This window comes from Malaclemys terrapin, chromosome 4, assembly GCF_027887155.1.
Source record: "Malaclemys terrapin pileata isolate rMalTer1 chromosome 4, rMalTer1.hap1, whole genome shotgun sequence".
Lineage (NCBI taxonomy): Eukaryota > Metazoa > Chordata > Testudines > Emydidae > Malaclemys > Malaclemys terrapin.
Genome location: NC_071508.1, coordinates 6417072 through 6442891, shown reverse-complemented (window position 1 = coordinate 6442891; position 25820 = coordinate 6417072). Strand labels below are relative to the sequence as shown.

Below are 25820 nucleotides of genomic sequence, written 5' to 3'. Positions count from 1 at the left end.
CTAGCTTGCTGCACCTCGGGGACTCCCTGGCCCCCTCGTTTCCTCCAGCTAATCTGCTTGCAGAGGGCGTTTCTTTGAGTGATTGGAGTAGACGCCAACCCAGCTCCAGCTCCCTTTTCTACTGGCTGCAGTCCCTGCGGCGTGCTGGTCTCTTCTTCTGCACCACTTCGCCCCCAGTTCCCTGCGTGCCTCTGCTCTGGCCCTGCTAAAATCTTCCCCTCACACACCCCTTGCCCAGCTCTGCCAGCTCCGACTGCTGCCCTGAGACGTTGCCCCTGCTTCCTCATCTGCTTCAGGTCCCGGGCACACTCGCTGTCCTGGGCATTAAGGCCTCCCGTGCGCTTTCTGCTGTCATGCAGGCCTTGGGTCATGCTCTGGGCCCTGCTGAGCTGCAGGGGACACTAGAGCCTCTCCATCTGCCATAGCTTCTCCCATAGGCCAGTGCCCTGCTTGGGGCCTGCTCTGCCTCCTCCTTCCCCTCTCCCTGTGCTGCCCCTCCACCTTGGAGCAGGGTTCCCCTGGGAAATGCTGCCCCCCCACCCACCCTAGAGCAGGTCCCCTCCTCGAGGAATGCTACCCTCACCCCAGAGCAGGCCCCCTGAGAAATGCTGTCCCCCCCCACCCTGGAGCAGGTCCCTTCCTTGAGGAATGCTACCCTCACCCTGGAGCTGGTCCCCCGTCCCCCCCCCCCGGGAAAAGTTGCTCCTTCCCCGCCCCCCCAGCCCTGGAGCAAGGCATCCAATGAGCATCATGGGTCCTTTGAGCTAATACTGTGTCAGTCACGCCCAGGGCAGCTCCCCCCTGGGAGTGACGGGCTCAGGCTCTCTGCAGACTCAGGCAGCGTCGCTGCATCGGTCACATTGGGTTCTGTTTTGGAAATGTTCTTCACTGCACTGAGAGCTGGGGCCTTTTCTTCCTTCTGTGAGAGCTGAGAGTCTGGAGAAGAAGCCGGCAGGTCACAGACCGGCTCTGGGGCGACGGAGCCCTGATCCCTGCTTGGTGCTGCCCCGTTGCACTGCAGGAGCAGCTATAGCTCCGAGCCAGAAGGGTGTCCCTGCAAAGACCTGCTCAGCCCACAGTCACCCACGTCGGAGCCCCGTCGCGTTGCCTGGCCCCTGGAGGTGCCTTCCAAAGCAGGGGGACTTGGCAGGGTCCCCTCTAGGGCTCGTGAGTTCCAGAGCCAAAGATCACACACACACACGCACCCTGCAAACGGACTGCCAGTGTTCTGCCACCAGCCTCCTCCCACCGACTCCAGCAGGAGCACGGCGGCTCAGCCCAGCTCCTGCACCCCCAAAGCGCCCACGCGGACAGCAGCCGTAAGCCAGAGCCCCATGCAGTGCGCACAGCCAGGGTCCCAGACATGCCCAGGTGAACGCTCCAAGGGCACGCGCTAGGTGTGACGAACACAGATATACCCACACGCTGCACACAGGTTTCTAAGCCACCGCCGCCCATCACTTAGCAATGCAAGAAATGCCCAGCTCTAGCCTAAAACAATAACCCAGACCCAGAAAGGAGGTTCCCTGCCTCAGTTTCCCCACTCAGCTGGTGGAGCCCACGACACAGCAGTTGTTTCACAGTAACCACCTCGCCATGTCGGCCAGTGTTCAGCAGCTGTGCAGACAGACTCCCCAAAGTGCCCCACGCCCTCTTCCTCCCCATTTAGCCTTATGTCAGGGTGACAGCACCCCCTCGGCACCTCTTCACATGCCCAGTCTGGGAACCCCTGCGGCCTGGTCTATGCAGTGGGATCTGCAGCCTGCAACACACAGACCTCCCCACAACACCCTGTGGGTGTAAACCCCCTCCCTACCCTATCCCTCGGGCCCGTCGGTACAACTTCCCCCTTTACCCCAACTCCGGCCTGGGAGCATTCTCTGAGCTGCAACTGGGACAGGGCCTAGGCAGGTGGCCGTCCTCCACCCCCAGCTCTGCAAGGCTCTGGGGGGTGGCTCCCCCAAGTGCCCTGGCTGGCTGGGAATGTGGAGTCCTCCTGGGTACCTCATGTGCCTGTTCTACAGGTAGCTGGCCCTTTCCCTGCCAGGCCTGGGCAGCCCCGAGTGCCCCCAGCACCAGCCGGCGGTGTTCTGCGATGGTGGGTCGCCCCATTGCTGTCCCGCCCCACCCAGCGCAATGGGCAGCAGCAATTCCAGGAGGAGGCAGAGTTCCCCTTTTCGGACTTTGGCCCCGGACAGCTCGCCGTTACAGGGGACGGGGACAACACGTGGCCAAACCAGGGCCTGCCTTGTTAAGCCCCGTGCAGTAGAGCCCGCTAGGCGGGTCCCGTCTGGCTGGAAAGCTTGCTCCGTTCTACGCAGCTGATCGGTTCTCATCCTTAGCGTCATGGTGGAGTCAGTTTCTTCTGGGGATTGGCCCTGCTTTGAGCAGGGGGTGGGACTAGATGATCTCCTGAGGTCCCTTCCAACCCTGATAGTCTATGAGTCTATGATTCTCATACAAGCTACAATCGAATCAGCCAGCAGCTTGGAGCCCTACAGTCCAGCCTGGGCCCTTTGGAAAATGCCTGGGAATATTTTTCCCACCAGCCCAGTACCACGGCCGGTGTAGGTGACTCTGCCGCCGCCCTGATCGGACACACTCCAACGGCATCATTTTACAGAGCAGCCACACTGAGGAAAGCTCACATCGGCCCGGGAAGATGCACGCGCTAGAGAGTCCAGGCGGCCCGGGGGGGGAGCCCCCCCACGTTACCTGCCCCTAGCTGGGTGGTTGTTCCTAGTGTCGCTTGCAGATGGTGGCTAGCGCCCAGGAGAAAACCCTTTGTCCTCTGTTTGCATAAATAAAAATCAATCCCAGCTGACTTGGTTGCGGGGGCAGAGGTCCCACCTGGGCTTAGCACCCGCTAGCGCCAAGCTGGCCCTGTTCATCTCGCCTCTGTCAAGCGTTAACCCTCCTGAGAGCTGTGGGGGATGATTTTTCAAAGCCCCTAAAGCCCGTTTTCCAAAGTGACTTTGGCACTTGGGCTCAGCTTGTCATCCCCGCCCTGGTGGCCGCTGGGTTTTAAGTTTGTTCAGTGCTGGGGAAAGGTGCCAGATCGGCCCCCCTACAGACCGAGCGCTTTGCTGTGACCACCGGCCCGGCACAAGGGGGCCCAGCTCCCAGGGAGGAGGGATTCGTTCCCCAGTGCTCCCTCCCTCCCTGCCTCACTCTGCTGGGCCAGCAGCCCCTGAGACCCTGCCCAGCTGGCGCAGAACCAAGCCCCACTCTCCCGTCCTTTCTCACTGACTGCCAAGGAGCCATCAGTTGGCAGCAACATCTGGTGGGTATCACCCTGGCTGGGTTCAGCCCCACGTGGAGGGTTCCCCAACCGGTCCCGACCCCCAGGCCGCCTCCTACCGTGTCTCTGGTCAGGCGTCGAGCTGTGGCTGTCGGGCTGTGTGACGGGCAGCGGGTTTCCACGTATCCCCTCTGAGCAGGAGGCGCGTCCCAACGTGGCAAAGCGCCGGGCTCCGGGCGTGCTTTCCAGCAAGCTTTGGGTAGCTGCTGAGCGTCCCTCCACCTACCTCGCCGCTCCGGACCTTCTCCCCGGGACTCCCAGCTACCTGGAGAACCCCGCTGCTCCCTGGCACCACGCCTGAGCCCCACTGGGCAGCATTTCCAGTGTGATGGCAGCCCCCAGGCAGCAACGGGCTCAAGGCAGCATCTCCCCAGCCCTTCTCACCCACACGACACACTAGAGAGGGTGGGCCGGCCCCTGGCCCATTCCCCTACCCGTAAATGAGGGCTATGCTGCGAAATGAAAGGTGGGCTCCTTTAACCCCAATACACGCCCAGCCCAAGCACCTCAGGGGAGCCCAGGACTCCCGCTGCGACAGGGCCGGCTATTTCTAGGGGCCATAAACTGCACTGGCAGTGTTGCCAGCCAAGGACCCACCCCAATGTCCGCATGCTTTGCAGGGGGTGTGCGTGTCATGAACCAGGATGGCGTCACCGCCATGCTGTAGGGGGTATTGGCCAAGGTGTATTGTGGGAGGGGTTTGCCGGGGCAAGGTGCATTCTGGGAAGGGTTCTCCTTTCTTTAAAGGGTCAAGCGTGGGCTGTTATCAGGGCCAGGAGGCGGGGTTTGGCTAAGGAATGGACAGCCCAGAGTCGGGGGGTCAGCTGTTTATTTACAAGACTATACAGAGAGTCCTGCCTCCCTGGACAGCAGTGGGAACATCCAGCATGTGCCTGTGTCAAAATCCCCAGCCAGTCACACCAGCCCTGTGCCCAAAAAGCTGCTGTCTCTCTTTCAGAGGGTCACACACAACCCCTCCTTTCAGACCCACAGACCAAACTGTCTCCAGCAGCTCAACCCAGTCTCTCCAAGGCCTGTTTTCTGGGTGTTTACAACCCACTTTTTCACCCCGTCCACCCCCTTCGCCCAGGCCCTGCGACACAGCAGGTGCTCTAGAGGTGTCTCTGTGAGGCCCAGTCTTCTTGCATGACAGAGGAAGCTCATTCCAGGTTCCCTGCATGACTGGGAGAGTGAGTTAAACTCACACGTCTCCTTAGCGAGGCCCCAGATCGATTGCACTGGCAGCAATAAACAGCCGTGATGTTCTGGGGCTGTACCAGCAATACAGTGCCCAGGGCTCACCGCCCTCTTCCTGGCTGAAGGAGCCGTGCCGTGGGAGGTGTTGGGTGCTTGCGTAATCCAGACCCTTCCTTTAAGTCTCTAACGGGGCATTAGGCGCGGTGGTGAACGTGGCCTGAACCTGTTAAGAAGCCCCCATGGCTCACAGCCCTAGAGTCTGATCAGCTCAGTGCATTAATTCGTGACCAGAAAGAAAAACTTCTCCCCTCCCCCCCATTGTCAGAGGAGGCTGCTTAGAGAGAGAGAGCACATGGGGCCAGAAGGGAGGCAGAAAGGGGGCGGAGACGCCTTTCCAAGCTCCGCCCATGCATACCCAGAATGGGACACTGCTCGCCCTACAGTGACGTCCATCATCCTGAGCTGAGCGCGTCTGGCCTCCTAGGGCCTGGCACCCCCTTGTGAGCCGGGAACAGGCTCAGCTGGGCTCTTTTTTGGTTCGGGGGGGGGGGGGAGTAACTGCGGGGAGCTCCTGACTCTGCGTGGCCCCAAAATGAGCCTTCCCACATGGCAAATTGTGTCAGTGTGTGACAGCCCCACAGCCACATGCGCACACACCAACTCCTTCCTCTCCCCCCACCACCCCGCCAGTCTTGGGGAAGTTACAGTGGTGACGCGGTGGCTAGGCAGGAAAGGTTAATGTTTTACCGGTGTAATCACACCCGACAGCTGTAATGCCGCAGGGGACAGGTTAGGCTGTAATCAAAGTGGCTCTTTACAGTTTAGCTTAATCTGCTTCCAAAGCGTCCCAGGGATCAGGATAGGAGGGAGTTTTTTCCCTGATGCACAACTGGCCTGAAGCACCCGGGATTGGCCACAGCTGGAGATGGGACCCCAGCCACGGGCGGGGGATCAGAGAGTCCTTTCTTAGCTGCCTGGTTCTTGCCTGTGTGCTTGGGGGCCAGATGGGGGCTGGAAAGAAATTTTCCCCAGGTCAGACCAGCGGGGACCATGGGGGGGTTCTCCCTCCTCTGCAGCATGGGACACAGGTCACCTCTGGGATCAGCTGGGCCTGGATTGCCTAATCCATTCCCTGCCATTGCAGGGGCCTCGGGCATTGGCAGCACCTCAGTCCCACCTAGTCCTAAAATGTAACAATGTTCTAGGGCTCATGGGGTGGAAATCGATGGCCTGGGCTACACAGGAGGTCAGACGGGAAGGCCCAATGGTCCCTTCTGGCTCTGAATGCTATGAGGCCATAAGCCCCCTTGTACCGGGATACGTGTCCATTCCAGGAGTCACGCCAGGATAAGACAAGGTGTGAACTGAAAGCCCTACAGTCACACTGGTACAACGTCCCCTGTGGACAAGCCCTTAAAAGACTGTCCCTGAGCATGTGAGTTAACCCCTCCCTGAGATGAATGGCAGAGTTCACACCTCCACGAGCTCTTGTTCAGCTCTGCATTGGTGACCCCCCAGGTCCTGTTGTTGAATTTCCTTCACACCCATCCCTGCATGAGGATGGGGGAGGTGAACAGATATCAGCTGTTCATTGCCAGCAGCAGAGGAAGTCTTTCTCTAGCTCCAGGGGTAGGTGACAGGAACCGAAGAGCTGGAGGTTATTCCCACTGCGGTTACATGGGTCCCTGGGGCTGTGCTCTGACATTGGAGCTGGCCGGGGGGGTTGTTACCCGCCGAGGTTAGGGAGCGTGTGGACTTGGGGAAGGGTTGTAAGGGACTTAGCTGCAGCTGAATATGAAAGCGTGACACCTCTTTGCCAGTCATGCCAACGGGGGTCCCGACAAGCTGGCACATCCCAGCCCTCTGGCGCTGAGGAGCTCTGGGTGAAGTAACACCCTGGGAGTCGCTCCAGGGGTAGGTGGACGGGCTGGGGGCTCCATGCCCTTGGCTGTGCCTGCTGGTCTCCAGGCTGGCAGAGTGCCAGGCATGTTTTCTAGCATTCCTTCCTCAGCCCTGGCACCGCTGTCTGGCTCTGCAGCTCCGCACAACTGCCCGCCCTGCTGGTTTTCAAGCAGGATGTGGCATGGCCTGTCTCTGAGTGCTGGCTTGGGAATTGCCTCCCCTTCTCATGGGTATATTGCCATAGCAACTAGGAGTCCCACTTATGGACCAGGACCCCCGACCTGGCCCAGCCCCACTCTCTGGCCAGACCCCAGGCTGGTGTGGTGGGACCCAACCACCAGTTACCATGGACTGCTCACCCCCTGGGGCCAGGTCACTGGCCTAGCTCTGGGCCTCTTGGGGGCACTCCCAGGGGCGGCCCCAGGTCTGCCACCCATCCTGGGCACACAGGCAGCACAGCCTGGCCAGCTGGGCCCTGGAACCAGCTCCTCAGTCCTTTAGACTCACATCCTGGTGCCCAGCTGGCCGTGGGAGCCCTTCAGGGCCGGCGTGGCAGGCCAACGAGGGACACGGGCTGAGCCAAGGGGTTGATGAACCGGCCACTTGACTCTGAACAAAGCACTAGAGCTACAGAGCTGTGAGTCTGAGGTTTGTGCTGGGCGTGTCCTGCCTTCTCTCTCTCTCTCCAGCTCAGTCTCCTGGCATGTGGCAGTGGCCATACCCCCCACCCCTTGCTCAGAGAAGCCGTCTTTTTAAATACGGTTTCTGTCCCTTTTCACCCACGTGCTCCAGCTGGGAAAGTCCTGTCCAGCCCCTTTCCTCTGCCAGGCTTCTGTGTAGCAGCTGTTGTCCCATAGCGATGGGCCGGTCGGGGCCTGGCAGTCAGAGCTGAGGGCCCTTGATCACGCTGCGATGGCTTCTCAGCCAGCGTCACGCCACTAGGGGCCGAGCCCCTAATCTGGCTACTCTGAGAGCGCATCCAGACTTGGAATTTGCATAATCCAGACACGTCCTTTAAGTCTTGTGACAGACCCAGACCAGTGGGGTACAGGAGTCTGGTAGAGGGCAAATATACTGGTCACTGGATGAGTAGTTTTCTGTTCCCTGAGTGACCAGAGCAGGGGCTGCACTAGAGTAATCAGGAACCTGCTAGAACCTGTTAAGGCAGGCAGGCTAATTAGGACACCTGGAGCCAATTAAGAAGAAGCTGCTAGAATCAATTAAGGCAGGCTAATCAGGGCACCTGGGTTTTAAAAAGGAGCTCACTTCAGTTTGTGGTGGGAGTGTGAGGAGCTGGGAGCAAGAGGCGCAAGGAGCTGAGAGGGTGTGCTGCTGGAGGACTGAGGAGCACAAGCGTTATCAGACACCAGGAGGAAGGTCCTGTGGTGAGAATAAGGAAGGTGTTTGGAGGAGGCCATGGGGAAGTAGCCCAGGGAGTTGTAGCTGTCATGCAGCTGTTACAGGAGGCACTATAGACAGCTGCAGTCCACTGGGCCCTGGGCTGGAACCCGGAGTAGAGGGCGGGCCCGGGTTCCCCCCAAACCTCCCAATTGACCTGGACTGTGGATTCTTCCAGAGGGGAAGGCCTCTGGGCTGTTCCCCAACCCACGTGGTGAATCTCTGAGGCAAGAAAATCCGCCAATAAGCGCAGGACCCGCCAAGATAGAGGAGGAACTTTGTCACCGTTTCTAATGGGGCGAATTTCCCTCCCGTGGGAATTCCAGCCGTTTGAAAATTGTTCTCGTTCTGGATCGGCATGAAAGCCGACACCTTGTGAAATTTCCTCCAAAACCAAAGTTTACTGAAAAAAGGTCGGTGTGGGTCCATCAAAGCATTGCATTCCAATTCTGGCTTTTTTAGCTTATCTGTAGAGTAAGAGTCCAGGACTGTCACTTGGTCTGTTGCTGATCCCAGGATATGAGAGAGACAAGGTGGGTGAGGTGGTATCTTTTATTGGACCGACTTCTACTGAAGAAGAGCTCTGTGGAAGCTCCAATGCTGGTCTCTCTCACTGAGAGAAGTTGGTCCCATACAAGATATTCCCTCCCCCACTCTGGCTGAGTGTCACTCTGAAGCCTAGACTAGCTGGTGAGTCAGTGTGATGAGGTGGAAACAGCTACGGGCCTGGCTGAGGTCTCTTTTGGTTCAGAATCGCATCGGGTTCAATCATCGCTGGGGTTCAGGCTGTTACCATCCAATTGTTAACTCTGCAGCCATTCAGAGTTTAGGAAGCACCACCCAGGTGGTGGAGAGCTACAGGAAGGCACGTATCTGTGCCAGGCCAAGGGGCCTAGAGCTTGTGATAGCAGAAATAACTCAGCCAATCACCATCCGCACTCTACAGCTAATTCGTGTGTAACAATTTCATTGCCTGCGGGTGCCTTCACCGGTGGTGGATTGCTAGGCCCAGCTGCCACCCCGGGGCACTGCATGGACTTTCAGCGACTCATGGGATGTTATCATGTACAATATAGCACATACTTAGAACCAGAGGCACCGACTTTCTGGTTTCCCTGGGGGCGCTCGACCCCTGCTCCGTCCCAGACCCCACCCCCACTCCACCCCTTTCTCCAAGGCTTCACCCTCGCTCCGCCTCTTCCTGACCCCACTCCTCCTTCTTATCCCCAGTGCCACTGAACAGCTGATCACCAGCAGGCGGGAGGTGCTGGGGGGAAGGGGGAGGAACTGATCAGCAGGGGTGCCGGTGGGTGCTGAGCACCCACTATGTTTTTCTCATGGGGGCTCCAGCCCCGGAGCACCCACGGAGCCGGCGCCTTTGCTTAGAACCCAAAAGTTGCTCAGAAATGAAATATCAACAATCCGGAAGTGACGTTTCCACCTTACCAGAACGCATTTTTCCGTCCGTAACTAAATGCCGCCGCGCTCCGCCACATTCCCGTGGGAAGGGTCGGTTTTCCGACGGACGAACAAAAAAGCTCCAGCGACGCTCCCAACTGACGAGTCCCAATCCAAGTCAGAGGCTGCAGCACAAAATGCAGCCCGCACCATGCTCCAGGCACACTCCGTCACACACAAGTCAGGTCCCTGCCCTGACAGTCCAAATCTGAGACAAGAGCTGGAGGGAGACAGACGGGGCAGCACAAGGAAACAGTGAGACAATGCCGGTCACTGCGTTGGGTCTCAGTCCACACTGGCCTGGCCATTGTCCAGCTCCTTTATTTGGCACGGCATTGCTGCAAAGGGAAGTTTTAAGGAGGGTTGTGAAGGAGACTGAGGGGGTAACTTTGCGGCTGGTTACAGAGAGCTCCTCCCAACCAGGAGGGGCAGCATGGGACAAAGCGCTTGTTTGTCTGTACAGCCGAATGTAAAGATTTACTCCTAGGAGCAAAGAGTGTCGACCACACCTCGGGGATGGGGGACTCCATCCTGGGGAGCAGTGACTCTGAAACAGATCTAGGGGTCATGGTGCGTAATCGGCGGAACGTGAGCTCCCAGTGCGACACTGCGGTCAGAAGGGCTAATGCGATCCTGGGACGCACAAGCAGGGGAAACGCAATTAGGAGCAGAGAGGTTGTTTTACTTTGGATGTGGCCCTGGTGCGACCGCGGCTGGAATCCTGGGTCCAGTTCTGGTGCCCACAATTCAAGAAGGATGTTGATAAATTAGAGGGGTCAGAGAAGAGATGTGAGAATGATTAAAGCAGAGGGCCCCAGACTGTGGGGTGTGTCCCCCCCCCCCCCGCAGGGGGCGTGGAGGAACATCCGGGGGAGCCCACATAGGGGGCGGGGAGTGAGTGCTACCCAGCCCCTCCCCACCCTCAGCTCTACTCCGGTTCCACCCCCAGCCGCATCTCCGGCTCCCGGCCCCCTTCCTGGCCCTATCCCCAGCCTCAGCGCAGCTCTGTTCCTGGCGTCGCGCCAACCCCCAGCCTTGGCCGCTGGCCGCAGCTCAATTCCCGGCCCAGGGCCCAGGCCGGGAGTGGAGCTGCACCTGGTCACGGGCTGGCTGCTGGGCCCCACTGCAGTCCAGCTGCAGCTCTGCTCCAGCCCCTGGCCCCCTCCCAGCCCCATACCCACCCCCAGCTGTAGTACCAGTCTCAGCCTCCTTACCCCATCCGTGTCTGCCTGCCTACCCCGCCCCCCAGGAGGCACGGCTCCGCTCCTGGCCCTGGCCTCAGGGAGTCAGGGGGGGCACAGACAGGGGTCAGGGGGGCATGACTCTCAAAAGTTTGGGGACCTCTGGATTAAAGGATTAGAAAACCTGCCTTTGACTCAAGGAGCTCAAACTATCTAGCTTCACAAAGAGAAGGTTAAGGGGTGACTTGATCACAGTCCTAAGTATCCCCTTAGGAACAAGTAGTTAATAAGGGACTCTTCAATCTAGCAGACAAAGGCGTAACATGATCCCGTGGCTGGAAACTGAAGCTAGAGAAATTCAGCTGGGAAAGAAGGTGTCAGTGTTTAACAGTGAGAGTCATTAACCATTGGAACAATTTACCCAGCGGCGCGGTGGAGTCTCCATCCCTGGCAATGTTTAAATCACGATCGGATGGTTTTCTACAAGCTCTGCTCTGGGAATGATCTGGGGGCAGGTCTCTGGTCTGTGTTATCCAGGAGGTCAGATGAGATGATCACAATGGGCCCTTCTGGCCTTAGAATCTAGGAATCTGTGAAAATGTACCGAGTGGGTGATGAAGGCTACAGTGGCCAATCAGAGGAGGGACTCGACATCTGCAGTAGCATATGCGTGATGAGAGGTAGTGTGGGACTAAGCCAGGTGGTGCCTTAAAGAGAAGACAAGTGGACGGATCTCGGTTTGGTGCTGCAGACTCTGCATATACTTTGGAAGTTTCCGAGCACTAACACGGCACTTCACGCTTACATGTATATCTAGCACCTTCCAGCCATGCATTTCCACAGGCCTTACACCCCTCCATTCACTCACACTTGCAACTTCCAACCCCCATCTCCTCTGGGGCGAGAGCCCCATTCTACTCATGAGGGAAGCAGAGGCACGGGGCCTCTCCTTTTCCAAAGGGGACCTGTGCACTTAGGAGCCAACGCCTCATTGAAAGTCAACAGGGTTTCAGCTCCTACGCACCTGAGTCCCTTTCAGAAATGGGACTTGGCCCACAGAGTCACGTAGGTGGGCATGAGAGCACACACTGGGCAGAGCTGACCGAACTCCCACAGTAAGTCAGTGGCTGAGATAGAAATAAAAGAGCAGGTGCACCCTGCTCTCACCACTAAGCTGTGCTCCCCCCGTGCGGTAGAGCTGGGTGAACAGTGGATTTTCGGTTCACTGACAATTCTGAAAAATCAGAGAAAACGTTTGTTTGGGGCTGACCTGACACTTTTCAAAATTTTTGTCAAAGTGGAAAAGGGGAAAACATGGTTTTGGGTCAAATAAAACTTTTCACCTTGACGAATTGGACAAGTTTTAAACATTTTTAAAATAAAACGACAGGGACGTCTGAAAGGCAAGGTCCTGTCTGAACAGAAAAACAATCGAAATGTTTCCTTTCAAAACGGTCAACATGAAACAGTTCCGATTTTCCGGAATTCGGCTGACATTTGGTTTTGCCCCAAGCCAACAACACTGACACGAATCCGTGAAACGTTTCCGTGTGGCCGGTTTCTGTGGTTTCCTACCCAAAAACGTCTCCCCGCTCTGCTAGTGGTGTCCGTTCTCCTAGAGCGGACGAGGGGCAGCATGACAGCCCAGCAGCATTCATGATCCACTCTGTTCTCGGGTAACATGCTGTGCTCCGTGATCACAGCAGGTGGAAGAGGAGAAAGCAGACCCAGCCCAGGCCCCGGCGGAGCCAACTGAGGCCAAGCAGCCCGAGATGAAGACGAAAGCGGACGACAAGGAGCCCTCCGCCATGGACCCGCTGTTCAAAGCCCTCCAGACGCCTGTGAGTGAGCGCAACGAGACCGCCACACTGCCCGTGCAGCTGGACCGCTCGCACAGCCTCCAGATGGAGGGCTACCTGGGCCGCAAACACGACCTGGAGGCTCCTAGCAAGAAGGCTTCAAACAGGTGCACGGGGACGGCGGGCACGCGCCTTGCAGGGCGTATCCCATAGGGAATGGCTCTGGCTCGGCTGGGGTCAGCTGTACCTGGCCCATAGAGGCATTGGCAGCTCCCCAGCAAGACCAGGTGGGGAGAGGTTGCAGGCAGCTGGGCTGGGGAGCGACCCCAGCGGAGGGCCTCTCAGAGCAGTGTGGAGGTTGCCTGCAGGGAAATACAGATTCTGTGGGAGGGACCCATGGGTGAAGGCTTCTCTGCCACCCTCCTCAGAAGGCCACTGCATGCCACGCTGCCCAGGAGCCAGCCCGGCCCCGGAGCCTCACTTCGACCTCCCACGACGCCATAAATCTGTTACCCGCACACTCTACGGCACCCACCTTTATCCTTCTACGGGCGCAAGGCGTAACCCAGTTGATTTAGGCACCCAGTTCTTAGGACTCCAGGTGAAAGGCACCTAGGGCTCAGGGCGTACTCTTCTGCGGGTTTGCGGGGCCTTTTACCAGTGAAAGAGCCTTACACAGTCATATCCTTATCCTCTATTTATTACCAATCACCAAAACCGAATGCGCACACGGAGCATACAATGCTCGCCACTCCCAATAAGGCAGACCAACTTTTCCTGCTGGCCAGTCAGAATCAGGTCGTCCGGGAACTCCAGCTTCTGCACGATTATGGTTGGCAGGGTGTTGGGTCCGGCAGCTCTGATCCTGGGCTGTGTCCTGGAGTTAGGTTTCAAAGAACTTCCCTTTGGACCCCAGTTTATACCGTGAGTCCTGCTTAGCTGTACCTTACCCAATCATTTGAAACGAAAGTCCTACAAAACGGTATTTTTCACCGATCCCAGCCCATTACAAAACAATTCTTTACCCAATCAGCCCCCACCACCTTAGTTGATGTAAATCTTGCAAAATTAGGTATGCACCAGACAGAAACAATCAAAGAACCAGACAGACCCTACAGATAAACAATAGAGAAGTGGGGACCACAAAGGCAAAACAATAGACTTTTAGATCTCACAACCACAACTGCTGCTAAGTGGTTTCTTGCCAGACAGAATGTGGAGATCAAAGTTTTGTTTAGAGATCTGAAGATCTGTTTCTTTAGCTGGTGATGGTGGGTGCTTTAGGACAGGAGCCTTCTTAACAGCCTGATATTACACTGTTTTGATGCAATTTAGATGGAAGGGGACGATGTGACTTTCTGCTTCTTGGCCCATCGCTGCTGCTGTCCTAAGGTAGCTGCTGCTGCTTACTAAAGAAAAAGGCCTCAGAACTTGCACTTCAGTACAGACTTACCACCGCAGCCCGATGCCTGATGCGACACCATGAACCACGGCCCCTCTGGCTGGCACAACAGTCCTTAGCCGACTCTATGGGTTGGATGACAATCCAGGGCTGCCCAGAGGATTCAGGGGGCCTGGAGCAAAGCGGGGGAGCTGTGGAGCTTGTACTCACCTGGCGGTGGTCCGGGTCTTTGGCGGCATTTCGGCGGCGGGGAGCCCTTCAGTCGCTCTGCCTCTTTGGCAGCACTGAAGGGCCCCCCACCGCCGAAATGCCACCGAAGACCCGGACCGCCGCTGGGCCAGGGCTTGCGGGGCCCCTGTGGGGCCTGGGGCAAATTGCCCCACTTGCCCCCCGCCTCTGAGCGGCCCTGATGACAATGTCAGACCCAGCCCTGGTAGGCGCGGGTGCAGTTCCTTAGACTACCGTGAGCCAACTCTCCCCCACAGCATAGCCACATTGGAGAGGGTCGGAGAAGAGCCAGGAGAATGGTTGAAGGATTAGAAAACCTGCCTTACAGAGAGAGCCTCAAGGAGCTCAGTCTAGTTAGCTGAACAAAGAGAAGGTTAAGGGGTGACTGGATCACAGACTATAAGTGGGGAACAAACATTTAATAATGGTCTCTTCAATCTAGCAGAGAAAGGCCTAACAAGATCCAATGGCTGGAAGTTGAAGCTAGACAAATTCAGATGGGAAATAGGACGTACAGTTTTAGCAGTGAGAGTAATTAACCATTGGAACAATTTACCCAGGGCCATTGATTCACCATCACGCTACAAACTCTGGTCTAGGAATTATTTTGGGGCCGTTCTCTGGCCTGTATTACGCAGGAGGTCAGATGAGATGACCACAATGGTCTCTTCTGGCCTGGGAAATCTATGAAGAAACCATTTCAACCCAACTGCCCGAGACCCCTGGCACATAGAAGGGACCAGACTAGAAAGCCCCACCCAATGTATTAACCCTGTCACTCCTGGATGAGCTGGAGCGGAGTTTTTACCACGAGAAACCAGGCTGGATTTACAGACTCCCAAGTGACGGAGAACCCGCCCCATGGCTGGGTCAGCTGTTAGTTTCTCCTCCGTGTGAAAAAACTGGGCCTTCCCTTTAGCCTGGATTTGTCGGGCGTCGGCTTCCAGTCATTGGAATTCATTGAGATTCACCAGCCCCTCCCCGCTCTCCGAAATCTCCTCCCACATAGGTCCCGACAGCCCACAATCAAGTCACTTCTGGGTGCTAGGAAAGTCACCTCAGCCAACATGTAGCAGGCACCGGGGCTTGCAGGTTCCAGGCTCTGATGGTGCGTGAGGTGCGTTTGGGTTATGGAGCTGGAGTAACATGTGTGTCCTCACGCCTGTCACACAGGTCCTGGAACACGCTGTACTGCGTGCTCCGGAGCAGCGAGCTGGCCTTCTACAAGGATGCCAAGAGCTTAGCCTTGGGAGTGCCTTACCACGGGGAGGAGCCCTTCCAGCTGAGGAACGCCCTCTGCGATGTAGCCATTGGCTACAAGAAGAAGAAGCACGTCTTCAAGCTGAGGTGAGGTGCAGACAGAGCCCTGGGGCCAGACTCTGCAGCCAGCCTGCCCTGGGAGCCCCCCGCAAGCCAGCGCCGGGTACATCACAGCACCTAAACCTCCCACAGCTGGGACCTGGGACCCAATAGCCACGTCACACTCAGTGGGGGGAGGGGACCCACGCCAACCGTGAGGGGCAAGATTGGCTAGCACCTAAGCCATCCCATGAGGTCATGGGGTTCACAGGGAGCACCTCAGCGGAGCAGAGTGCCCGGTGCATCTGGCAGGGGGCCCAGAGGGAGGCGCTGTTTCGGCACTGAATGAGGAGGCGTTCCAGGCCACCCCCTGCAGGTGGGGCAGCCAAGCAGTGTTGGATGGAGGACATTGAGATCATGATAATTGCTGGGCCAAGCCCTAAACCCAGTCCCCTCCACCACCTTAACCCCTTCATGCCTGTCCCTTTGCTGCCATCAGGATCGTGGTCCTGCCTTCTCTGTGCCCACTCTTGGTGCAGGCTCTGCCCACGGCCCATTGCCCCCCCGCGCCGCAGCCGGCGAGTGTGGCTTTTTGTCCTGGTGTTCTGCCGGTGACCTGCTGGCGGGGAGTCCCCCTCGGGCTCCAGCCACGGCTTGGCCGCATCAGAAATAAGCCCCTTAAAATTAACGCTGGCTTCCAAACATAGGCACCGACTTCGTAGGTGTTCTGGGGCTGGAAGAAAATAGTGGGTGCTTGGCACCCACGGCAGCCCCGCTGATCAGCTCTCCCCCTCCCCCGCCCCAGTGCCTCCTGCCCACCAGTGATCAGCTGTTCAGCTGTGTGCAGGAGATGCTGGGAGAGAGGGGGAAGAGCGAGGGCGGGGGATGCTCAGGGCAGGGGGCAGAACAGGGTGGGAAGAGGCAGGGTGGCGGTGGGGGCTTGAGGGAGGGGGGTGGAGTGGGGGCGGAGCCTGGGGTGGAGCTGACGTTGAGCACCCCCCAGCAACTGCTTCCAAAAGTACGTGCTGGGCCTGCCTGGCGAGGGGCCGCCTGGCGCGGGGACCGCTGTGGGGTGGGAGATCTAGGAGGGGTGGGGAGCTGCTGCTGGGGGGGTCAGAAGCCCTGGGGCACAGCGTCTGGAGCCCTGAGACAACTAGATGCTGGCCTTAAATCAGTTAATTAAGGTGTATATTTAAGTGGGCGTCTGAATGACCGGGAATCTCCCCTCTGCTTTCCAGGCTCGGCAATGGCAGCGAGTGGCTCTTCCATGGCAAGGACGAGGTTGGTGCCTGTGTGGGCCATTCGGGGCTGGAGAGGACGTGGGAGGCTGGAACGTCTCAGTGAGCAGGGATTCAGGCCTGGCTGCATAGATGGGGACAGAGGCTGTCACGAGAGCTTCCTGGCCTGGGGGTGGCACAAAGAAAGGGGAAACCACTAGCAGAGAGAGTGTTCTGGAGACATAGTCCTACAGGGTAGCTATGATGTAGGCCTAGGCTGGGGCAAAGCATGCTGGGAGATAGTCTGCCATGCCCCCAGCTGGACTGAGGATGGGTCTCTCCAGAGAGCTAGGGGCAGTCAGGTTGTGAGTGGCATGAGGAGCAAAGGCCCCTGCATCACCATCTCATTTCCAGACCTGGCTGCGTAGCTCTGCAGCGGCACTGGCTTGCTCCACGTGAGCTGCCCCTGACTTTCACTTGGAACCCAGCAGTGTCTGGCTCACCCAGCTCCTGCCTATACAGCTGCAGAGCCAGCGGCAGTGGAAGCTGCTTGCCTTCTCCCTCTGCCTCCTGCGTGCCTCGCCATCATTCCTCTGGGGGCTATGGAGACTCCGCAGACTCACCGTTTTCCGTGAGGATTATGTTAATTCTGCCGAAAGGGGTCCTGCATCTGCATCTGGCTGAGCCACCTTGGTGCATTGTGGGAACTGTAATTCAGCTGCCTCACACCCTCGTTCTCCCCTATGGGACACGTTCCCAGGCCAGACTACGCTTCCCATAATGCACTGTGGCAGCTCAGCAAGACAGAAGACCACAGTGCATCATGGGATATATAAGCTGGTTTGGGAGCCCAGCCCACAGGGGAGAGTGTCGGCATGAGACACCTGAACTACAGCTCCCATGATGCACTGCATCAACTCAGCCAGACACAGATTAAGGTGGAACTCACTTGCAAATGGAACTGTTCAGACATGTCTGTACTTTCCGTTCCATCAAGCTGGGCTGATCCAGCTTTCTCGGTACCACCCCACATTGGACTCTGCCCTGGGACAGACATTCCGATTTCTGAACAGGTCTGATCGCTCCCCCGCATCTGTCCCGGGGCATCAGATCAGCCCAGCAGCCCATCTCTCCACTTTGCTGGGCTTCTTGCCATGGGGTGACTAGCCCTGGCATTCTGGCCCCCTTAGGGTAGCCGTCTTCTGCCTCCATAACTGCCCCCCTCCCCCCACGGGATTGCAGATGTAGTAGAATACAATGTCCTCCTTCGCTCCCTGCCCCATTGGGCAGTGCTGGAGTTTGGGACACAGTGAGCCCTGAGTGAGATCCTCCTAGGTCTTTACGTGCCCAATTCCCATTGATTTAGGTGTCTAAATACCTTTGAGAAGCTGGGCCTTAGAGGCTGGGAGGTTCAGAACAGCCCATGGGAATAAGTGGGCCAAATCCCTTTGAAATGCAATGGCCGTCAGGTGCCCAACTCCCTTGGGCAGAAGACTCCAGCCCTACTGTTTACCGGTGCTTGGGTGAACCTATGACAGACTCTGAGGTGATAACGTCAATAATGCATTAGCCACCGCCTGCGGGAGGAATGCTGGGTGAGAGAACAAGCTGGGTTAGACACAGGAGTGACTCCTGCCCCCCCGTAAGGCATGGGACTCTTTGGGGCGAGCGCTGGGGTGGCTGGAGGCTCAGAAACCGCTGTCCCGGGGTGGTGACTGAGGGACGCTCTCTCTCGGTCTCTGTCCGACAGGAGGAGCTGCACACATGGCTGCAGGGACTCAGCACAGCAATAACGGAAGCCCAAAGCGTGAAAGCCAAGGCACTGAGCCTGCCTCTGCCCTCCAGCTCCGCCACGGACGTCAGCCTGGCCAAGAAAGACAAAGAGAAAAGATTTAGCTTCTTTCCCAAAAAGAAATAACCCGAGAGGTGGCTGAGGGCAGCCCACTCAGCTGCCTAAGAACTGTGCATGGGGGAGCGTCCGCGGGCGTGCTGGGCCCAGCCACCACCCCCCACCCCCACGCACCTCCGGCAGCAGCCGCTGGTGCTCACAACACAGCCCCGCCTTCAGTGCCTGGGCACAGCTCCACGCCCCGCTCTGCTCCCACGCCGCACCGAGCCAGCCCTGCGAGGGCTGAGGAGTGGTGTCTGCCGAAGGCCAGTGCTGGGGGTGCCGGCGCAGGGCCCACGTGTTGCATCGCCCACGGCCGGGGAATCCACACGGGCGTCTGGCGGAGGAGGCACCATCTCAGCAAGACCACGCAGTGCTGGGGACGCACTGCCCAAGGCAGGATGGAGGCAGCGCGCTTCCCAACCTGCCGCTCTGACGAGGTGCCACGACCGCCCAAGACTGGCGCATCTCCGGGCGCCACGGCTGTGGCAGGGCTGCCTGCAGCCACTAGGGGGCGACGGTCACACACACCTGGGCAGGTCTGCCAGCCCTTCCAGCAGGGGGCGTGAGGTGTGCTTGCTTGCGTGTGCTGTCTCTCAGACACCCCCCCCCCCCCCCCCCCCACCCCCGAGCCACCACCCACAGAGAGCCCTTTGTCAGACAAGCCATGCGCAGCCAAGAACAAACGTTTGCCCTAAATTAGGGTGGAAGAGAATCGTTGTAATTCTGCATCTGAGTGTGTGTGTGCATGTGTGGTTACATGTGTACACGTCTGCATTTCATGTGAGTGTGTGTGTGTGTGAGTTCACAATTCCCACCTGTAGGCACTGTTGTATTGGCTCAGGCCTTGACTGGGCTCAGGCCGTTCTTGGCCTGGGTCCCGTTTCTCTCCCTGACCTTGTGGTTCCTGTGTGCTGCCTGTGGGCTGGGCCAGCCCCCCCAAAAGCCAACGTCTCCAAAGCCCCCAGCCCTCCCCTCGGCATCCTTGCTGCTGCCTGGGAGCTGGGGAACACCCTGCGGTGTGTGGCGGTGAGGGCCCAGCGTTCCAGCCAGCCAAGTAATGCTAAGGGGCTGAATGCCCGCTGGAGCTCCCTCAGGGGTACTGGCACATCCCTGGAGGCGAGGAGGCTGGGCGAGAGAGTAGGCGCTTTCTGCCCCGGGTCCCATAGACACAGGGATGCAACTCCTGCCTCCCGCGCCAGGTGGGCCCTGCGTGCTTTAGATGCAATGCCAGAATGGGGCCAACTCTTGCCCTGTTGCCGCCTGCTGAATTCACCGCAGGCCTCATCCCCAGCAAGGTCAGTCCAGGGGAGCGTCTCTGCTTCCTAAACCCAGGCTGCTGGCGCTGCTGGCGGAGGGCAGGGAAACACACCAACACATGCACTGCCAGGACCGGCTCTGGGGGACGTGGCAGTGCGTGCAGCCACTGGTACTGGTGCTCCTAGTAGCACTGCTCCCTTGGTGGGGGTCCCGTCCTGAAAGTGCCTTACCTGCAATAATGGAATTCAAACCCCATGTGCTGAGGCACCGTGCCCCGAAAACTCCAGGGCTAGTGACCCCGCGTGCCCCCAAAGAGGTGCTCCCGGCTCCCAACCCCTGATCCCTGCCCCCAGCAGGGGCTGGCTGAGCTGGGGGGTCCATGGCACGGGCCGAGCAGGCTCTCCCCAGAGCAGAGCTTGGCTTGGGGGTCAGTGGCTGGCAACTCAGCCCAGCCAGTGTGAGACAGCCATCCCAGTCACGACAAGCACAGAGCCCCCCCATTGGGGGGGGAGGGCAGTGACTAACCCCGCCTTGTGCGCTCCGCACAGTTGGTGCGAGATGCTGTGGGACCCCAGCAGGCTGACCCAAGTGCCATCAGTGCTGGGCAGAGCAGCGCTGCAGGAGGCGATGTCGCACCAGAGCACCTGGGAAACCGCCCTGGCAGGAGGTTGTGCCCAAGGCGAGGTTCACGCCCTGTAGCAGGCCGAAGCACTGCCAACCTCCCACACCGGCCCTGTTGTACACAGCTCTCGAGGAGGGCACGACCTGCAGCCAGCCACGCTGGGGCCTGCATCATGCCTCCACCACAGCCCGCTGGGAAAGCCACCCGCCAGGCCTGCCGGAGCCCACCTCCACCCCACTAGCGCTGAACAGTTCCCATCAGCTCCTCCGCACACCCCAGCCTGGCTCGGCAAAGCACCAGGACACATGGTGCTGGAGCAGGGAGTGCTGGCTGGCAGCACATGTGGTACGTCCTGGGTGCAGAAGAGGAAAGGATCCGCCCACTTCACGCCAACATAAGCCTCGTGTTTATCAGCCCTGGCACCCCCCCGAATGAGGCTGCGTCCGGTCCCCTGGGGTTTGATCCTGCCCTGCAGCGGGGCTGGAGCCTGCACTGAGATCTGTAAGGCACGCGGGCGGCTCTGGTACCAAGACTTTCTTTTAATCTTTGGGGCTATTCCACAGCAGCAAAGGGGCCCAAGTGCTCACGTGACACAGGCATGACTGTCCCCTTTTCTAAGGGAAGAAACACCTGAGTTCAAGTCACCGGCAGAGGCAGCAGGGGCAGGGAACGGGGTTTTTTCAGTTAAACCTGCAAGAACCAAAGAGCCTGGGCAAGCCACACTGCAGGATATGGAGTTAGGACAAATACCGGTGTGTATCTCGGGGAGGTGTAGCTATATTTACACACACGGACTGAAAACGCAGAGTGGGGCCCGACCCCTGCGTTGGAAATCGCACTGGGCACAGGCGGGCACTGCGGTCAGTCAGTGCCGTGGCGTGTGTGGTGGTTTACATGCATTTTTCTCCTGGCCTGTGTTTCCATGCAGATTTCTGTCCTTGGCTGGGTGGTAACCCCGCGCATTTCCTCCACCCTTCCCACCCGTGGAGGGGCTGCACGTGGCAGGTCTTGGCTCCAGCCCTTTCCGTGTACTGCTGGGTTCAAACACCTTTTGTTTCTCATCACAGCCCCCCCCCCACATTCCTCCCCCCCCCCCCGATTACACCCAGGAGCACTGGATTCACCCGGAAATCATCTGTTTTACCCAACATGAGGCCATTTGACACCTGGACCATTACTGCCCTCTCCTCCTTCCAGCTGAATTCATCTCGCGAGATCTCTGCTCCACAGGGCTGCTCTCCCAGCATGCACTGCACTCCCGCACAGATGGGGGGCGCTGGCTCAGGGCAGACATACAGGGGCAGCTGGACCCCAGTGATTGCAGGAGACGGGCGCAAGCCAGAGCAGCTCTCCGGGGGGCAGGGGGTCGCGTTGTTCAAGTTGGTTCGTTGAGTCCCGCTGGCTTGGCACCGTGTGCAACCCGCTGTCACGTACTTCCACTGTGCATAGAAACAGCTACACCTCCAGCCAGTGCTGCAGAAGCATTTTAATGATGTTTTTTTCTAAGAAATAAATAAGCCAAACCCCTCTCTGGCTGAGGCATCTTGTTTTGATTTTCCCCAGCAGGTTTCACACCAGGGTCAGCCAATGCACTGGGGGACGCCTTGGCTGGAGGCCTGTGCCCTGTCTGGGGCAGCACGCGTGGCGAGAGATGTGCACAAAGTCAGAGAAGCTAGAGGAGAGCAACAAAAGTGGTCTGAGGTTTAGCAAACCTGGCCTCTGAGGGAAGCTTTGAGGACTGGGTGTGTTTAGTCTAGAGAAGAGGTGGCAGCGGGGGGACCTGAGAACGGGCTTCAGAGGTGTCAAAGGTGGTTATAAAGGGGACAGGGATCAAGTGGTCTCCATGGCCATCCAGGGTAGGAGAAGGAACATGGGAGGCATGTAATGGAGGCTTAAACTTCTGTAATGGTCCCTGGGCTGGGCTGCAGCGGGGCTCAGATTTCCTCTGGGTGGCCAGGGCTCGGGACAGCTCGGGTGGGTGAGCTTGGGTGGGCCAGGGCAGCTCGGGCGGGCGGACCGGGGCAGCTCGGGCGGGCAGGTGCATGGGGCGGCTTGGCCAGGCTAGGCAGGGCTCCTCTGGCCTCGCTGGGGGGCTCAGGACTTTTCTGGCCCTGGTGGGCGAGAGCGGGGGATGGTGGAAGCCCAGTAGGGGCGGGGCCTCAGGCAGAAGGGGGCGGGACAGGGGACTAGCCTCCCCCAACCAGGGGTTCCTGTGCCACCATGAGAAGGAATGAGGTTAATTTGCAGTACTGGACAGAAGGGTCGGGTTAGATATTAGGCCCTGGAGTGGGTTACCCAGGCAGGCTGTGGAGGTTTTAAGAACAGGGTGGACAGACGCCCGTTAGGGCTGGTCTGGGGTTCTGCCTCAGCACAGGGGCAGGACTAGAGGGCCCACGTGCCCTACGTTCCTAGGGGTCCGGGGAAGACCGTTTCTGCGCCGAGCGGCGGGGAATCCGGACGAACCCGCAGGGAACCCTGTTGCTGCGGAAGAGCATCTGTGATAACAACCCTCCTGTGCAGTGGCTGGCAAGGGAGCGTTGGCCGAACGGTGCTGGCTCAGCCAGCCAGGAACCACCAGGGCGGGGAAAGCAGTGCACAGAGGGCAGGACTTTTTAGAGGCCCAAGGGGAATGTTTCCCAAAGCAGCTAAGTGACTTGGGAGCCCAAGTCTCTGGGAAAGCTAAGGGGGTTTAGGCTCTTGGACTGATTTATGAAGGGTTTTAGGCGCTTACAGATACAGCGAGGTGCCGAGTGGGGATTTGAAAAGCCCTTATGTGCAGCTCTGCATCTGTAGGTGCCCGAAGAGCTTCGCCAGTGGCCCTGAGGCACCGCTGGAAATGTCCCCCACCAACTTTCCTGGAGGCCCAACCAGAGAGAAGTTGAGAGCTGGGCTCAGCCCACGCCTGGCAGCTGGTGCGAGGCTGGGAATTGGCAACAGGGCCAAAGCGTGTCTGGACCCAGGCCCACTGCAACTGGGGGCAGCTCCCTAAGGCCCCATTAGAAAGTGGCTGGGAGCAGCATGCCCCCGCCCCCCTCCCAGGGCTCCACACCCCTAACACTCAGCCCTAGGCCCTTGCACCTCCTTTGGGGCATGCTGCAGCGTGGCAAGGGCAGAGCAGCGGTCACCGCCCTGGCTGAGGTGCTGGAAGACCTGGGCCCAGTTCCCTGCTCTGGTGGAGGCTGCCGGCCGGCGTGGCCTGGGCAGGTGATGTAGGGATTTCTGCACGGGCAGGTGCGGTTACAGCTCGCACACACCTATGGTGGCTCACTTAGACCTAGCTGTGTAATACCGGCTTCATCTGCTCCACCCCTCAAATAGCAGCAAAGGGCTGGTGGCACGTGCCTAGCCCAGGTCCCCAGGGCTGCCCCATCACCCCACGCGTGAGATGAAAGCTGGCACAGGGAGGCACACCTGTGCTCCTATCTCCCTTCCAGCTGCAGCATGGCCGTGCCCTGCAGTCCCACAGGGAGGCTGTAACGAGGCAGGGACTCGGGTCCCCGTCTCCCGCGGCCCGTGCTGGGGTTTCACCACACGTTGGTCGGTGGTGCGGACGTGCTCTCAGGGCTCGGTGGCGGGGCTTGGAGGGGGGGTGATTTCACCAGCGCCCCTGGCCCATGCAGACTCTGCAGGGCTGGCGCCAGCTAAATGCCCCAGTGCGTGTTCCGTGGAGCCAAGCCTGACGTCTCCGAGTCCCACAGGTATCGCAGAGGGGAGACACCCAGATACAATGGTGATGGGCGCCATAGGCCTTTAGCTAGCCAGGCACGTGTGTGACGGTGACAGTTCCAGGCAGGAGGGCTGCAACACAAAGGCCGGATGAGCAGTAACTTCCCCGCCGCGGACAGAACCGGGCCGGCAGCTGCCGCACTGGAGACAGAACCAGGAGTTTCTAGTAAAGCACCAGGGCTGCACAGGGAGCAGCTGTCACAGGCTCCTGGCCTCCAGGGCTCAGCCCAGAGCAGGGCCTATAATACACTCACCAGCGGGTCACATGCCCGTACATCTCATCAGCTCCGGGGCCAGGCCCAGCCCCTGCACAAAGCAGCTGGCATGTGCACAGTGATATGCCGGGGTGGGGGAGTGTGGCCTTTGTCCCGTGATCTATCGGGGGTGTTTGTATAATGATAAGGGGGGGGGGAGGGTGTTTCCACAGTGATATATCAGACATGGGATATTTGCCCAGTGATCTATTGGGGGAGGTGTGTGGCATTTGCACAATGCTACACCAGGAGGCGTCGGGTGTTCGGACAGTGGGTGGTGGGTGTCGTTTTCACAGTGCAATCTCAGGAGGCCGGGGCATTTGCAAAGTGAGCTACCGGGGCAGGGGGCTGTCATGTTTGCACAGTGATTTAGCGGGAGGGGTATTGCCACAGTGCTACACCGGGGGCATGTTGCATTTGTACAGGGATCTCTTGGGGTCTGCAGCGTTTGCACAGTGAGATAGCGATAGGGGGGTGGCATGTGGCATTTATTGGAGAGTGTTTGCAAGGGGAGATAGCGGGGGTCTGGGGTGTCAATACAGTGCCATAGCAGGGAAATGGGGCGTTTGTACAGTGCTATCGGGGGCATGCAGTGGGCATTTGCGCAGCAGTCTATTGGGGGTGTTTGTACAATATTGGGGAGTGGCATTTGCATAATGATCTATTGGGGTATTTGCACAGGGCTACATGGGTCTGGGGCATTTGCAGAGTGAGATATCGGCATGTGACATTTGCACAGTGATACAGTGAGGGGATGCGAGGCACTTATACAGGGATCGATTGGGGTGTTTTCACAGTGAGATCGGGGGCTGGGGCATTTGTACAGAGAAGTTTTGGGAGTGCCTTTGCCCAGTGATTATCAGGGCAGGGGTGTTTGCACCATAACATAGTTGGGGGGGGGAGGGTATGTGGTATTTGTACAGTGAAGTTTTGGGGGTGCAGCTGCAGTGTGATATATCAGGGAATGGGGCATTTGTACAGTGCTGTCTCTGGGGGCATGTGGCAACTGCACAATGGGCGATTGGGGGCATAGGCACAGTGCTTGAGCAGTGGGCGGTCAGCGAGGTATTGGGGAGGCCAGTCAGCGATCTATTTGAGGGGGAGGAGTGGATGGTTTTGAATCACTGAATTTTCCGTTGCTGGATCCCACGGGGTGAGGCCAGAGCCTGCAATGAGGCACAGGTGTAAGTGTTTGCGGGCTGGGGGGCAAGTGAGCCCCCAGCAGGCAGCACAGTTGGGGCACAGGGGGGAGTCACCCAGGGCCACACGGGACTCTCTGCTTTAGCCCAGCTCAGAGGCTGGCCCTGCCCTGGGCTCCCGCCCCATCTCCCAGTGGGGAGCACTGGCACAGGAAGAAGCCAGAGCTGCCCTGCACAGCCTGTGCCAACCTCAGAGCCGGAATGAGTGCCTCCCACAGCATCGCCCCAGGGAGAGCCACCTGCCCCCTCCGCCCCCGTGCAGGGCCTGATGTGCCTCCCACAGCATCGCCCCAGGGAGAGCCACCTGCCCCCTCCGCCCCCGTGCAGGGCCTGCTGTGCCCCCCATACTACCGCACCAGCCGAGTGCAGGGGCCACACGCGCCAGGTGCTGCACACATAGCGAGGCGGCGCCTGCCCACTAGGCCGCGCTGCCTCCCCTCCCCGAAGAGCAGGGGTGCCGAGGCTGCAGGAGACATGAGGAGGCAGGCA

At 58.7% G+C, this 25820-nt stretch overlaps 1 protein-coding gene across 3 annotated transcripts in view; it reads left to right on the top strand.

The window, feature by feature from the left end:
* Positions 1–18887, top strand: part of SPTB (spectrin beta, erythrocytic) — a 101715-nt gene extending 82828 nt beyond the window's left edge. For 2 of the 3 annotated variants that reach the window (XM_054028042.1, XM_054028043.1), the window contains exons 33-36: positions 12141–12403; positions 15040–15213; positions 16404–16446; positions 18133–18887. In XM_054028042.1, coding sequence (XP_053884017.1) covers positions 12141–12403; positions 15040–15213; positions 16404–16446; positions 18133–18300 — 648 coding nt within the window. In that variant the 3' untranslated portion in view covers positions 18301–18887. The remainder of the gene's footprint in view (positions 1–12140; positions 12404–15039; positions 15214–16403; positions 16447–18132) is intronic. The other variant, XM_054028044.1, reaches the window with a different exon arrangement.
* The last annotated feature ends 6933 nt before the right edge of the window (positions 18888–25820 follow it).